This window comes from Carica papaya, chromosome 4, assembly GCF_054855325.1.
Source record: "Carica papaya isolate Zhongbai chromosome 4, ASM5485532v1, whole genome shotgun sequence".
Lineage (NCBI taxonomy): Eukaryota > Viridiplantae > Streptophyta > Magnoliopsida > Brassicales > Caricaceae > Carica > Carica papaya.
The window spans coordinates 30,019,483-30,035,084 of NC_142312.1; the positions used below are offsets into that span (position 1 = coordinate 30,019,483).

A 15,602-nucleotide genomic window follows, 5' to 3' on the forward strand; every position below is an offset into this window, starting at 1 on the left:
TCTTTGGTTATGGTGACTTTGATGTGAAGTGTGTGTGCGTCCTCTCCCTCGAGGGGTTATGGGAAGGAAAGATGTGAAAAAGAATAAATAATGGATGGAATCGAAGAATTATTGACTTGAAAAAAAGGAGTTGAGTAGCCAATTGTACTTGTTTGTAATGGTGATGTGGAGGATGATGTTGAGGATTACGTGAAATTTCCACATCATCAACAGCTAACCAGCTAATGCCATCGGGTTTGTACATGTGGGGTTGACTAATAGTGAGTCAGTTTTTAAAACTATAAAGATTCACACGTAGTACAAATATTAATAGTACAAAGTTCTATTATTCAAACATTCAATTTGGTCATTTAAACATATATATTCTATTAAAGTATAGTAATCGTGCATTGTATTAATCAAATTCATAACTAAAATCAGAAAAAGAGTACCATACTCGATCTATTTTTTTTATTAAATTAAAATATTTTGTACATATTTGGAGTATCCATATGTTACATGTAAATTTATATAGATTCAATCTTATTTTATTACTTGTATTATTTATGTTCTACCCTTCCATCTAAACTAATTCATGAAATATATTGAAATATTTATTTATTTTAATAAATCTTGATAAGTTTTAAAATCAGTTATATAAATCTAAAAGATAAAAGTAATTAAATAATATATAAACACACCAACCATGATAGTATGCAATAAATTTTAAGAACAAAAGTTAATTGTTTGTTTGAAGTCGTGACTTTGGTCAGTAAGAATAAGAAATCTCAACTGAATATACATATATATATATATATATATTATACACACAGAGATATTTAAATATTAATTAAAAGTTTTAAAATAGATTATGAATAAATGTAGGATACAAAAATAATTAAATAATATATCGAATATCTGATTAAGACATTTTAATACGTAATAAATTCTAGGAACAAGTGTTAACACATAACTAAATCAATGAAACAGTTATAAATATATATATATATATATAACGTAAATTAATTGTGAAAAATAATTAAAAAATAAAGTATTAATTTTTTATTCTGTTTATATTATATTTTAGTTCTTATTTTATGAACCAGAATTTGAATAAACTTTAACGCCATAATTTATTTTTTTTTAAAAAGGACAAGTAATACATCAAAACGACATGCTTTATGCCCGTTTTCAATTGGGGGGCATTAATAATTTGCAAATCCTATATATAGGAGTTCTCCTATGGGCTCACACAACAAATCTAAATTCCAAAGTGGGTGTGTATATATATATATGTATATGTTATATCGCCCATAACCCATTTAAAGAATCACCAAAAGACCAAAACCCAAAATTTAAATGAAACCAAATTATTCTCTGAGTAAGCTAATAATTAGTGGGTAGATACAAAGATTGTATATATTAAAATGTCAAGAAATATTGGAATGAACTTGAACAATCGTTGACACAAATTCCATGGATAAGAAAGATATGATATTAGAACATGAAAAATGAGATTATTCCTTTTCTGTCTCCCTCTTGAACTCTCCATGACAAGTTTATTTAGAAGAGTGGAAGTGATGGTGGTAAAGACTGAAAACCCTAAATAACTCTCTTACATTCCTTCACACATTAACTCTCCAGTCACCTTCACCATACTCCATTCCACCCATGGTATCATACAACGGCCGGTTCAGTGTCTCTGGCAAGTAGTACGCCAGAAACCCTCCCAAAACCCCACAAACTCCGAACACGATAAACGGGAATCCGCCGCCCAAAACCACCACAAACGGTGCCAGTATCGCCCCCATTTGTGCTGCCTGCGTCGCGCAACCTAGCGCTGCGTTTCTCACCACCGTGGGAAACAACTCCGTTGTGTATATAAAAAGTAAGTTGTAAGTCCCTGCCATGCCGAATATCCCAAGAATTCCACACCCCATTCGTAATATCTTCCATATCCCGGAGCTCCCCAAGAAGCTTCCGACGAAACAGAATAGCCCGCTAAAGAGTTGAGTCCCGATCGCCATCGGTTTCCTTCCGAACTTATCTAACAAAATTGCGGTTATAGTGAATGCTGGCATCTCTGCTACGGCGTTGAGTAGCACGTTGAGGTAAAGGTTGGTTTCGAGGTTGACGACGTTTAAGCTGAGACCATAATATACAACCGAACACGTGAAGTTAATCCCTACAGTAAGAAATAAACGAAAACGAGTAATGGGTGATTGAATAACATCAACCAGAGAGCCCGTTATGGCTTCGTGCTTCATTGATTCTCCTTTAAAGGACTGTGTGAGATGTTCATCTGGAGTGTCGTTGGCCTCTTCGTCAAGTGCAAGGACAACTCCATCAGGAAGATTCAATCCGTTGTACTGGGCGATTTTTCGCATTATCTTCATGGCTTCATTGATCCGGCCACGAACAAGGTACCAGCGTGGAGACTCCGAGATGAAAGGGAGGACGATGAGGAGGAAGAGCAAGGAGGGGATGGAGGAGGCGATGTAAAGGGATCTCCATGAACGGAAAATGTAAGCGATGCCGGATAGAATTGCTATACCAGTAGAGAAGAAGTAGAAAGTGGACATGCCAGCAACACCGCGTTTGGTTGGGCCGACTGGTTCGGTGGCTAGAACGAAGGCGCAGAGGCCAACTCCGCCGGTACTAAAGCCAGTTAGGAAGCGAAGGAGGAGATAGATGAAGTAATCTGGGGAAAATGCAGTTAAGCAGCCAAAGATGGCGTTTAAGATGCAAACAACTGTTAGTGACCCTTTTCTTCCTAACCTGGAATCTGAGAGATGACCGAACGTCCCTGCACCTGCGAATCCAAAAATTATACCTTTGAATAAATGATAAAATTTGTTTGTTACTGGTTTAAACTCTAATATCATTTGAAATAAGTATATATTGATTAATTATTTCAAAAGTTCCAAACTTGTAAATTAATTGTTCATAATATGTCATTTAGACTTTTACATCAAGTTTAATAATTACATATATTTGATGTCTTAATATTCAAAAGTTCGATATTGTAGTTTTCCATGTCATGAATAGCGCAGAATCACATGAAAGAGTTGCAGAGGAGGAAGAAGACAGAAAGCAACCAGTAAAATTATGAGAAGACGAAACGACAAACATGGGAACAAAAAACGACACCCTTGTGATCCGCCAGGTGAAGACAAAAAGGCAGACGGATTTTTCTCTTCAATCACGCCAATTACACGTTTTGATTTGCTTTATAGTTTTCGTATTTGGACCTTTTCTTTTTCATTTTCTATCTTATCATGATTGAAACAGACTTCCTTGACCTAAAAAAGTAGAAAAAGAAACACAGTCCCATCAAACCCAGGTAAAAAGAAGAACTTGAATAGGAATCAGATTCCTTGTTGGAATTGCAGCATGACATATATCTATATATATATATATAAATATATATAAAAAGAACATACAGGGTAAGAGGTTCACATAAACAAGTTCATAAACTAGATACCCAACAACACATACGAGTACACCATTAAATTAACTAGAGAAAACCAAAGTGCGGTTGCTACTCAAGTTTGAAGATGCAATAATTACACATGCAAACACTTAATATCCGGTCGCTATGACAGACGTATGTTTATATGTATATGGCCCGTGAAGCTTTACTCCTACCTACCACTAAACTGGCCTTCACTCTTCATAATATTTGGCAGCTTATGCAGAAAGCAACAATCTCTTCCTAGCTGTGACACGAATCTACATAACTCTCACTCTATATATATATGTGTGTGTGTGTATGTAAATACAAACAAGTGTGCCTAACATTATCTTATATTTTAATTATATTATAAAATAATTAGTCACTTAAGATTATCACAGTAATCATAATACCATTAAATAATTAAGATTTAAACGTGACACATCTCGAACCAGTTGTCGGACCATGCAAAAAAGAATATTTCTTAAAAAAATATTCATATCATTCTATTCACAATTATCATTATTATTATTATTATAATTAATTCATTAACTAATTTTTCGTAATTATTATTACCATTTGAGTTAACCCATCAACTAAATATGGTAATATTATTTTAAATATAAAATTTTTCGAACGATAATTAAAATTTTAAATATCGAATAAATTTAATAGTTTAATTTAAATTATTTTGAATGTTATTATTACGTACACCCTAATTAATAATAATATCTTTTGACTAAAAAACTAATAAGTCCACCGTGCCTAATTTTACTTCCTACATTCCCGAGAAGTATATAGATTTTAATGTTATAAAAATAAATAAATTTAAATTCCATAACCATAACAAAATAAAAAATTAAAAAATTAAAATAGCGGAGGCAGGCTTTTTTTGTGCACCATAATTAATACCTAATATGACGTGAACGGCCGAGACACCGCTTAGAAAAGCAAAGAAAGAGACTGACCTATCATGCAGCCGGCGAAGAAAATAGCTTGAACCAGTCCGACCTTGAATTTCTCGCCGCAAACCAGGCCCCACTCCTCAACCGTCGAGCCGCCGGGACCGCCGACCCACTCCCACGATCCGGGTCTAAGCCCGCAAACGCTCTTCGCCGCCTCGTCGCAACCCGACCCCACGCAGCGCCAACCAGGTTCTCGGTCGGCGAAGATCATCACCATGGTGTGGAATGCCTCCAGGGCCCACGCTAAACTCGTCAACACAAAGTGGCGTAATTGCCACCACCCGAATTCCCCGCAGTACTTCTGGAGCATGTCGTCAATGCGGAGCCTCTCGGGTTTCGAAATCTGACCCGGGTCGGGCTTCGCCGCGGCGAGAAGCGGCGATCGGACCCCGGAGACCAGATCACTGACGTCCGTCGAGGGGGCAGACATGGCTTCGGATATTATAGTCGAGTGGATTTTATCGGCGGTTTGGTCACCGTCGGGGCTCCCGCATACCTCCCATAAGGTTGTAGAAGTAAGTATTTTTTTGTAATACGGAAAGCTCTGTCATTTATATAGGAGAAGTCTCGACCTTGGAAATTCTACTGCGAGGAAACTAGCTCATCTGAGTTGACGTGGACGAAATTTCCTGATGACGACACGTGGAGAAATATCAGCCGTTAAAAGTAGAGCGTCAGTGCCACGTGACTCACAAACTAGCCGTCGGATCTCTGAGTCAGGTGGATGAGAACGCCTACCTGGCAAGCTGTAAGCTGGTGTTTATCAAGGTGGGGTTTATTTTGGGAAAATTGAAAAATTAGTGGGCTGAATTTTTAATTCTTAAATAATTAATGTCCTTATTTGCAAAACATAAAAATAGGTGTAAAATAATCAAATAGAGTTGGAATTTGAGTCAAATTAGGGTAGCTTTGTATTTTATGAAATGGGTCAAAAATTGTATTGAAACTAATATATAATTAATATATATATATATTAAATGCTTTATATATGTAAATAAATTGAAAGACCTCGTTAAATATTTGTCAATTAATTATGTTTTTAGAATTATTATAATTATTTATTTATTTATTCCAAATATATCATAATTTGACAACTAATGAATATGTGTATATATATCCCTTTATTAGCAACTTTCTGAAAAGGGTCAAATAAGATGTGGGCTTATTATTATTAAGTAGTAGACTGAAGTGTATGTGGCAGATGAGGAGGATTACAGTCTTAAAGTCTTTTCTCTTTTCTAATAAAACAATTATCTTTTTTTAGAAGATAACTTTGTTGACTACACTTTTCCTATCATAGAAAAAGTGTAGTCACAATTACTAATTCCAAAAGAATAAAATTAATAATTATTTCTTATTAATTTATTATTAATTAACTTATTTAAACTTTCAATACAAAATACAAATAGGTAAAACGACAGAGATCTCTTTATATGATTACTCTTTATAATTTGTCTTTCTCAATCTACAATTGCCGTAAAACTTTTTTTTACCCCTCTTACCCTTTATCGTGTGAATTGTTTAGCGTACGATAATAATATTATCTATTATTTGTCGTCCCGGCACAAAACTTACTTGATTAATCTCAATGAATTTCTTATAATTTGTTTCAACATATCGTAATCAATAAAGAAATCTAAAAAGGGTTTTTTTTTTTGGTTAAAGTTACCACCTTTATCATTTACTATTCTAATATTTGTGGTTTCTTTAAAAACTTCTATCACAAATTTACTTTATACTCCATTCTTGATACACTTGTTCCTCCGAGCAATAACTTCACGAGATATGTCTGGTGATCCAAAATTCTTATTTATCAGTAAAAGTAACACTTGTCAAGAATGTTTAATACTTTTTTTTTTCCTTCATTTTATATTTGCTTTTTATGTTTTGAATTTTTTTCTTTTTTTAGGACCGATAGTGTTGGGGATTTGAACTACAAAAAATATATATATTCTGAAAGAAAGTTTATCTATTCGAATTTATTAAAAAAATAGATCATTTGAATTCTAATATACTTCAACGAGAATCTACAAAAAAAAAATTTAATAAATAACATTCTTCCAATTTTATAAATAAAATCCACATGTTAGAAACATTTTTAAAACTTTTTTTTTTAAGTTAATAACCTTAATATAAAGCTTTTTGCTAAATAATAGTTTTTTTTATTCTTCATTTTTTAAACCATAACTTAATTATTTATCCTTTTAATTGTCATTCTTAAACCCCGTAAAATAGATTTTGTTTTAGTTAACAATTCAACCAAGGTAAATTCACTAGACAAATAAATATTTTTTTAACGACAATACCACCTCTTGACGATGAGATATGAAAATACACAATTCAACTTGAATTCAGAATCTTTTATAGAAAGATAGTAAAGTACCGATTATACAATCAAGTAATGATTAGTAAACTAGGTTAGACGAACAATCCACTATAACAAACCTTCATAAAGTAATGAAAAAAAAAATCCCTATTAGATCAACACGCAATAGAAATCATAGTAAGACACTTTCTTATGATCCATCCAACTTGTAAATGTATATTAATTATATCAATATCTTAATATATATATATATATTATAATTATCTATGGAAAAAATCATATAGTATTTATGAATATACTTAATTTAATCTATATATTATTTTTATTTTTCTTCAATTATATCAATTTTGATTTCAGCATAATTTCTTATTTAACATTGAATATAATTTTAATTAAAATTTAATTTAAATTTTCTATTAGACAGTTAATAAAATTTTACTACGTGTAAATTTATTTAAATAATTAAAATAACTAAACTTTTAGCCTGCAAAATACATATGATTTTATAATAATTTTTTGTAGTTATATACAAATAACATAAATTTGAAAAATGCCCAAACACATACTTGAAGAGCTAAGAAGAAAACTTAAACCAAGAGAAATGCTGTTCTGCAACAACTCTGGTTTTAGTCCAGAGGATAATGTGTTTTGTAATGCTTATATCAGTTGACAAACCTTTGTTAGTATGCTTATGTTCATTGAAGTTTACTTAGTTCATGAAACAACTTTTCTTTTTTCTAGAATGTAAAAGTTGTCATGGACATTCAAGTTTCACATTTTTTCTTCTTCTTCTACACTTTCTGCTGCTCTCTGTCCTTTGTTTTTCTGCATTTCTCGGACCTCCATTCTCTGCAGATTTTCTATTTTCTGCTCCTCTAAACAAAAAACGCAGCCAACACCAAAACAATACATGAAGCCAACACATGTAACACTCACTCTGCTCTTGATTCACACACCACACTCTTAATTAACTCATGAGGAGATGTATAATAGGAACCAAATGCCAACACTAAATGGCAAAAGAATCTTTAGTGAAGGAACAAATTTTGTCTTGAATGTGAGACAAGTAATCATATATCTAGAGCATAAGCAAAGCATTTGTATGGGACAGGAACCAATCCTACATGACATAATCATAACAAGCTCCACTGTAACGAGAATCATAAAAACAGTAAGTGAAATTGGAACTTCTTTGTCACGCATCAACCTTATAACGCCTTCAAAAACTGACCAAACGTAAGCACATTGCCTGAACGTGACCCTAGCAATACATCCACAGAGTTCTCATCAATTTATAATTCCCCTATGCATCTCCACTGCATACAATTTCTTGAACAAAATGATTATGGACCTAAATGTGCTACTTTCATGGTACATGGTATTTTTTGACAGATGAATTGCACTTTGGCTATCTAGTTATACATCCTCAGCAATTCATCCACAGCGTTCCCCTATGCATATCCACTGCATACAATTTCTTGAACAAAATGATTAGGGACCAAAATGTGCTACTTTCATGGTACATCGTATTTCTTGACAGATGAATAGCACTTTGACTACCTAGTTATACATTCTCAGCAATACATCCACAGTGTTCTCAATTTATAATTCCTCTATGCATCTCCACACTGCATACAATTTCTTGAACAAAATGATTACGGACCTAAATGTGCTACTTTCATGGCACATGGTATTTTTGATAGCACTTTGGCTATCTAGTTATCACAAGTCACCACTTTCTATCTTGCTGTATCGTAAGACCATTAAGCTGAGAATCATAAGGTTTCTTATCACCTTCGTGATAAACAAGATAAACATAGATTGCACAATCATTCTCAATTAATGGAACACCTTAAAGATAATCTAACAACAATCTCCACTTTAATGAGTATGTAGAAAACAAAACTGAGATTAAGACTTCTTTGTCATGCATAAATTTGGCAGGGTTTTCAAACACCTCAAATACAAGCTTCCATGAACTTGACCCTAGTAATAATCAAGTTTTATCAGAAGCCAATCCAATATCTATTGTGCCACATAAATAATGGAGGATCCCCTTTACAGTCTACTGGTGTTTTTGGCAGGGTTTTCAAACACCTCAAATACAAGCTTCCATGAACTTGACCCTAGTAATAATCAAGTTTTATCAGAAGCCAATCCAATATCTATTGTGCCACATAAATAATGGAGGATCCCCTTTACAGTCTACTGGTGTTTTTGGCTTAGATTAGCCATATACCAACTAACCACTCTGATTATATGTGATGTGTCTCGCTAGGTAAAAATCATTGCGTTTATTAAACTCCCAACTAGATTTATATACGGGACACAGTAATATGGACACAATCCTTACACATCTCTTCCTTACTCTTGTCGTGATAACATAACTAAAAGCTCAAAATGTGCATTTAATTGAGGAGTCACAACTTTGGCTTTCTAAAACCAAAATACTTGAGCAATTTTTAATATAGTGCTTTTGAGACAACAATGATCCCTTGACCTCCCGATTTCGATAAATTTATTCCAAGAATTTTCTTGCAAAACCAAAGTCTTTCATCTCAAATGCACCATTAAGCTGCTTCTTCTAATCATTAACAATATGTGCTTTTAGTAGCAATGAGCATGTTGTCAATAAAGTAAAAAGTAAATCAAAAAGTCATCTGAAGGCTTTCTTTGGTATACACAACTATCATGACTCCTATGAGTGAACCCAACTTGTTTTAAGTAATTAAAACAACCATTCTATGTCACTGTTGAGGAGATTGGTTTAACTATATTTTCCTAGAGACAAGCATGATATTTTCTCTCCAGACAAATAGATCCTCCTTACCCGAACATACATACTTTTTCACGGTGCAAGAAATCCATATTCACATTGAGTTGTTCAAACTCATGATCATGTAAAGCAACTACAGTTAAGTAGAACACAGATACAACTAAGTTTTACCACAGAATTCAATACTTCCTAAAAAACCTTTAACAACCACCATAGAAAATCTTGCTTTCTCTGCCTTCCATTTGCATATGTGTAGATAAGTTCTACAAAGTGCTGCAAAGAATGTTCTTTAAATGCTCTTTATATTCAACGTACTAGAGGGAGAACAAATGCTAGGACTTAGCCGATAAGTTGATACACAGTTTCTAGCTTTTGTGGAGAAGGAAGAAAAACCGGAAAGAATGCAAAATCAGTCATACCTTCGGACCAATCAGCTTCCTCTGCCACCTTCTGGTAGCATGTTTTCTTTAGTCGTTTTCTGACCCCTGAACATGCCTTTAAAGACATCATCTCTACCATTGCCTTTCTTAGTAGTAGACGTTTTCCCTGTTTCATTTTCCTTTCCAGTCCCAACTAATGGATAGAACCTATTTCCTTGAACCTTCTCCCCGGCTTTCATAGCTCCAGTAGATAAGTTTTGTTCATTAACTCTGGGTTTTAGAAAAGGTCTTGCACGAATTCGAGCCTGAAAATTTTATGGAACATAAGATCTCTCATCTGTTCATAATAGTTTTATGATTATAAGGTTGAAAAGTAAAAACTCATTCATCCCAAATTGAATTTATGATGTGAGAATTAGTTACAAAAAAATAGAACAATGAAAGAAAATCATGAACAAATTTGTGTTAAGCCATGTATCTCCTTTTCCTCTCATTACTTTCATGATATCTTTTTCAGGACCGCAGGAGTGTCATGCAGCCATCAAAAAGTTACCTAATAGTTAAAATTTCATCAGGACGTCCAATATATTTTAAGATCTTTTACTACATGCAGGCAGCATGTATGTATGCGTGTTTAAGACCTTTAACTGCAGATATGCATGTTTTTAAGTCATACAAGTTGTTGTGCCACATTGATGTTTCACATTTTAAATCCTCTCACCTTCGGTTTTGCTGCTTGGAGATGGGCTGACTTCTCAAATTTTGATAAATCTGCACTTCTAAAATTATGAGTTCCTTCTTTTACTGGAGCAACAGAAGCCTTTGACCGGTTAGGAACCTTTACTTTATTCTTGGCAGCTTCAGTCAACCTTGCCAAATTTCTGCTTTCAAGATTTGGCTCTTTGCTTTGCATAAACATGAAGGTTGAGCTCTTAGTATTGTAACCAGAGTTTAAGGATGACCCAGTGCTAGATTTACTAGAACAAGAAGATTTACGATCTTTCGATTTCTTTCTATCATTACTAATATCCTCCACTGAACAGCTCCTATCACTACTAATTTCGACCCTCAATGCCTGTCTTGTGAGATAACTTTTCCTAAGACTAATCTTGATTGCTGGCAAGAGCCCAGTTGTGTGACTCAATGCTTGACTTGATACTTCCAGGGGCTTCTCCTGTTGTTGCTGATTACTCTCAAATGTAACAGTACTCAGCGTCTTTGAGACACCTGCCTGATCTGATGAACTCGAGCCATTTTCATAACCTGGAGAAGTAGATATGGTTTTGACATGGTTAGCTGCAAGATTTCTATCTAAGTTCCTTTCAGTAACTGAAACTTTCTTCGACAAAGTTCCTTTGGGATGTATAAAGCTCAGTTTGTGCTTTATTTCTTCACGAGATCCTAAACGCACCCATGAAGGCTTCCCTCTTAGAACCTTGGCAGGAAGCTGCTTATTTAATGAAGCATCACGAGTGACCCCCTCCCAATCTTTGCTCCTAAAGTCCTTGCCTCTTGATCTGGAAACTGAAGATGGAAGTTTTGGAGAAGCCACTCCAGGCAATTCTAACTCTGCAGTCTTTGTTTCCTCACCAGTACAAGAAAACATAGACTTTAACTGGCATGAAGAACATTGGTGAAACCTGAAAATAGTAAGAATATATAAAAAAATTAGCCAGGACACTTGGGCGAATTGTTAAAGCAGCACATTATATGATGGCAAGATACTTACTGGTGGCTTGTGTAGAACCAATCATCATTCCTGCCACATTACAAGAACATTCTTATCCAAATGACAGCAAATTTTTATTTGAAGTGCTTCAAATGAAGTTCTAACAAAAAAATTCTCATAGAGACTCACTTGTCTTGACTGTGGCAATTAGCCTCAAGAGTAAGATCTATCCACATGGGTGCTTCAATTTCTTCCTGCATTTCAATCAGGAAAGTGGAAAGCTAAGCAAAATGAGGGACCATATCAACTGTTCGTGGCACTCCAGGAGATGAAAAAAATACCTTGTAATTAATGTAAAATCAAATATCAGAACGTTTAATATCTTTCAGTGCTCACATTTTCTCTAACCAAATCTTTCGAAAATCAATCGGAAAAAATAAAGCAAACATACATTTCACTAATGTAGAAATGAAGACCACGGTTTCAATTTAGCAAAGATGAAAAATAATCAGAACTCGGAAATCAGTAAATCCCTGAAACTTAATTACAAATAACATCTATCTTCCAGATTATGAAGAAACAATCCATGGTCTCAAACCTCCGCTCCTCTCCTCTTCCCTCCCCCACCCCCGGTAAAAAGAAAAATAACAAATCAATAATACGAAAGAATAATCAAAAGGAACGAAAGAACCATCAAGACAGACCAAACAAACAGGAGGAAAATTAATCATAGAATCTGACTGTAATAATTTACCAGAAACGCCCAGTGATCTTTGTGTTTCTTGAGAACCATCATCTCTCCCTCTGAACTTCCCATATCGCGAAGAACAAGACGCCTTGAACCGAATCACATGGATTAAGAAAACTACTATCCTGTTCAAGGATGATTATGCCAAGAAAAGCCTTCCATTCTTGCTATTGTTAGCTTCTTCTCCATGAAAAAAGGGTATGTTCCTGTCGAGCGACGAGGTCAGTCCGGTTTTCGTGATGATGAATTAATAGCCGTTGATCTACTGACCTCTCAGCAATGAGAAGTCAAACCTGCAAAGCCCTCCAATTGGACGGCTGAGATTGAGGGAGAGCCGAAGACTATAAACAGAATTTTAAGCTGTTGTTTTACGTGAGCTGTGAATTAGTGGGCATAGGATGAATCGACCGTTGGGAAAATTCAAAAGGAATAATTATAAAATAAAACAGGAGATGAGATACTGTCACCGGTGGGTCACTTTGAGTTATGAACGCCAACAAGGCACGCAAGTGCTGGTCTAGTGAAAATTACAAAAAATTCTAATTAACTTAATTACGCTAATAAAAAAGTAAATTTGGTGTTAGTTTAATATATTTTAATTAACTTAATTACGTTCTTATTTTTAAAAAAAATTTATTTTCTCAGGTAATTTTTTTTTTTCATAAGATAAAATCTTAAATTTTTATCTAATTAAAACTTTTATTAATTACTTAATCATATAATAATTATCATAATCTATTATTAGTTATACAATAACTTGTGAGGATGCATGTAACCAATAAAAATTTATATTGCAAACTAATCGTAATAAAAAATAGGTTGTAAATATATAATAATTAAAATTTTATTTGATTTAATCTTTTAAATAGACATAATAAAGATTAATTGGCATTTTTAATAAAATTTTAATAAATACTAATTTTAGTATGCTTTTATTATAATTATAATTATAATGATTTTATCTACTTATTATAATTTTATTTATTATAGCTTATGTATGAGATAAATTTAATTAATATTTGAATATTTTTTTAAGAATGATTATGACTCTACTTCATCATATCTAAATATAAGATAGATTTTCTATTGTTTATAATTTATCAAAATTAACTAAATTTAATCATTGTATATTTAGAAATTATTTACTAATTATTTAAATTAAAAAATATATTTATATTTAATTCAAAATTTTACTAAATCTAAAATATTATCTTAAAGTTAAGATGTTGAAAAAGATTTAAACTATAGAACTATTCAAAAACTAGATATATACAAAATCGGTCTGATAGTTGAAGCATGTTGCGGGGATAGCTCAGTTGGGAGAGCGTCAGACTGAAGATCTGAAGGTCGCGTGTTCGATCCACGCTCACCGCATTTTATACTTTTTACCAGTTATCATTTTTTTCTCCGTCACATTCAAAACTCTCTGACATTATCACAACCGTTGGATGAGATGAATCACCACGCTTGCGGCATCACAACTCTTCGACTCTAGACATGCACCGCAGCGAATCTTTTCTCAAACAGACACAAACTATCTTCAACTCGGACAGTTTCTTGTGGATAGAAGGATATGAGTTGGAGATATCAAATCCCTTGCAGCAATGTGATTGGCTGCTTCAAACCTCAGGATCCCCACAAGAATTTTTCCCTCTTCTGCAATCTTAGCCACACAATGAATCTGTTCACTTCTTCATTTCAGCAAATTTATATACACTCCTCATTTCTTCTTCACACAATTCCAGGCCGTTCAAGAAGAAAGAATACCCAGTTTCCCAATTAACTAAGATCTGAGAAGAAAATGGCATCAATGGCGGCAACTGCAAGTTCGAGAACTGTTTTAAGCCCAACCCCTTTTCTTGGCCAGACTAAAGGGTCAAGCTCTAACCCTTTAAGAGATGCTGTCTCTTTGGGAACTGGGAAATTCACCATGGTAGCACCGCCTCTCTCTCTCTCTCTCTCTCTCTCTTTACTTAATGACCAGAAAGCGTAGAGCTTTTCTCTTCTCTTGGGGTTTGGTTAAGTGGGTGATTTTTCTTCTCTTGGGGAAATTTTGTTGCAGGGAAATGAGCTGTGGTATGGACCGGACAGAGTAAAGTACTTGGGACCCTTTTCGGCTCAGACTCCATCTTACCTGACTGGAGAGTTTCCAGGGGATTACGGATGGGATACTGCTGGTTTATCAGCTGACCCTGAGGCTTTTGCTAGGAACAGGGCTCTTGAGGTGATTTTTTCTTTTTCAACTACTAAATGTTCTTAAATTCTTCTTTTTGTGATTCGAGTCAGAAGATTTATTCATCAGGAACTTAAAACTATAGAAAATTTTATCTCGTAAAATCAAGAAATATTGGACAAATTCAAATGGTGATAATATTTTGATCATTATTATATAAAACATACAGGTGATTCATGGTAGGTGGGCAATGCTTGGAGCATTAGGCTGCATCACCCCGGAAGTCTTAGAGAAATGGGTAAAAGTAGACTTCAAGGAACCAGTGTGGTTCAAGGCTGGCGCACAGATTTTCTCAGAAGGTGGTTTGGACTACTTGGGCAATCCCAACCTTGTCCATGCCCAAAGCATCCTGGCGGTCTTGGGCTTCCAAGTCATTCTCATGGGTCTCGTCGAAGGTTTCCGCATCAATGGCCTGCCAGGAGTCGGAGAGGGCAATGACCTTTACCCCGGTGGCCAATACTTCGACCCTCTTGGCCTTGCAGATGATCCAGTTACATTTGCCGAGCTCAAGGTAAAGGAAATTAAGAATGGCAGGCTGGCAATGTTCTCCATGTTCGGATTCTTTGTTCAAGCCATTGTTACCGGCAAAGGACCACTTGAGAACCTCCTGGATCACCTTGACAACCCTGTTGCCAACAATGCTTGGGTCTATGCCACCAAGTTTGTTCCTGGATCATAGACTGATTTCTCAAAATCTTGTTTCATGTGTGCAGATTGAAATTGTTGTATGCTGTAGATTTTAGTAAAACAAGCACCCTGATTAAGATCTAATGTAACTTGTGACTTGGTGTTTTATGGTCATTGAGATGAAAGTGAACGTCATGATAGACAACATCTTGGAATCCACCTGATAACGGGTTTCAATCACTTGCATCAACAAGAAAACACTCGAGATATTTTGTTTACGAAAATTTTAGGGCCTTCCATGAGTTGCATTATAATCATTAGCACAAAAAATAACATAATCTTTTAAGTATGCGGTACTAGAGAGATATTACAATACATTGACAATGAGAGGATAGTATCACAAAAGATGTTCGTGCACTAAGAACAAAACAAATTAGAGACCTGT

The 15,602-nt window shown here is 34.4% G+C and overlaps 3 protein-coding genes and 1 non-coding gene across 6 annotated transcripts; 2 read left to right on the forward strand and 2 right to left on the reverse strand.

Annotated features, from left to right (window-relative positions):
• Positions 1-1,441: 1,441 nt before the first annotated feature.
• On the reverse strand, positions 1,442-4,935 carry LOC110812307 (organic cation/carnitine transporter 4-like). Of its 2 annotated transcripts, XM_088218875.1 has the most exons (3): positions 4,402-4,935; positions 2,217-2,791; positions 1,876-2,124 (listed from the first exon to the last, which is right to left on the reverse strand). In XM_088218875.1, the coding sequence occupies exons 1-3, from the start codon at positions 4,826-4,828 to the stop codon at positions 2,023-2,025; spliced, it is 1,104 nt and encodes a 367-aa protein (XP_088075001.1). In that variant the 5' UTR covers positions 4,829-4,935; the 3' UTR covers positions 1,876-2,022. The 2 variants fall into 2 exon arrangements, with proteins under 2 accessions (XP_021894740.1, XP_088075001.1); XM_022039048.2 differs by having other exon boundaries at positions 1,442-2,791; positions 4,402-4,933.
• A 4,778-nt stretch (positions 4,936-9,713) lies between these two features.
• On the reverse strand, positions 9,714-12,636 carry LOC110812284 (uncharacterized). 2 transcript variants are annotated; one of them, XM_088218876.1, is made up of 5 exons: positions 12,304-12,636; positions 11,739-11,890; positions 11,610-11,639; positions 10,602-11,520; positions 9,714-10,185 (listed from the first exon to the last, which is right to left on the reverse strand). In XM_088218876.1, the coding sequence occupies exons 2-5, from the start codon at positions 11,807-11,809 to the stop codon at positions 9,931-9,933; spliced, it is 1,275 nt and encodes a 424-aa protein (XP_088075002.1). In that variant the 5' UTR covers positions 11,810-11,890; positions 12,304-12,636; the 3' UTR covers positions 9,714-9,930. The 2 variants fall into 2 exon arrangements, with proteins under 2 accessions (XP_088075002.1, XP_021894711.1); XM_022039019.2 differs by having other exon boundaries at positions 11,739-11,803; positions 12,304-12,635.
• Positions 12,637-13,598: 962 nt separating this feature from the next.
• TRNAF-GAA (transfer RNA phenylalanine (anticodon GAA)) lies at positions 13,599-13,671 on the forward strand. Its single transcript has one exon. It is a non-coding gene; the product is annotated as a tRNA-Phe (tRNA).
• A 314-nt stretch (positions 13,672-13,985) lies between these two features.
• Positions 13,986-15,331, forward strand: LHCB3 (light-harvesting chlorophyll B-binding protein 3). Its single transcript, XM_022039098.2, has 3 exons — positions 13,986-14,230; positions 14,360-14,521; positions 14,700-15,331. Exons 1-3 carry the CDS (start codon positions 14,099-14,101, stop codon positions 15,207-15,209), a joined length of 804 nt encoding a protein of 267 aa, XP_021894790.1. The 5' UTR covers positions 13,986-14,098; the 3' UTR covers positions 15,210-15,331.
• Positions 15,332-15,602: the final 271 nt, after the last annotated feature.

Excerpts from the sequence above, each read along its gene's own strand:
- LOC110812307 (XM_022039048.2), bottom strand. The coding sequence starts at position 4,828 with ATGTCTGCCCCCTCGACGGACGTCAGTGATCTGGTCTCCGGGGTCCGA. Across the intron at positions 2,792-4,401 it reads CTTCGCCGGCTGCATGATAG|GTGCAGGGACGTTCGGTCAT; the intron begins GTCAGTCTCTTT and ends TTGGATTCGCAG.
- LOC110812284 (XM_022039019.2), bottom strand. The coding sequence starts at position 12,366 with ATGGGAAGTTCAGAGGGAGAGATGATGGTTCTCAAGAAACACAAAGAT. Across the intron at positions 11,640-11,738 it reads AATTGCCACAGTCAAGACAA|GAATGATGATTGGTTCTACA; the intron begins GTGAGTCTCTAT and ends GTAATGTGGCAG. Across the intron at positions 11,521-11,609 it reads TGGTTCTACACAAGCCACCA|GTTTCACCAATGTTCTTCAT; the intron begins GTAAGTATCTTG and ends TACTATTTTCAG.
- LHCB3 (XM_022039098.2), top strand. The coding sequence starts at position 14,099 with ATGGCATCAATGGCGGCAACTGCAAGTTCGAGAACTGTTTTAAGCCCA. Across the intron at positions 14,231-14,359 it reads GAACTGGGAAATTCACCATG|GGAAATGAGCTGTGGTATGG; the intron begins GTAGCACCGCCT and ends ATTTTGTTGCAG. Across the intron at positions 14,522-14,699 it reads CTAGGAACAGGGCTCTTGAG|GTGATTCATGGTAGGTGGGC; the intron begins GTGATTTTTTCT and ends TAAAACATACAG.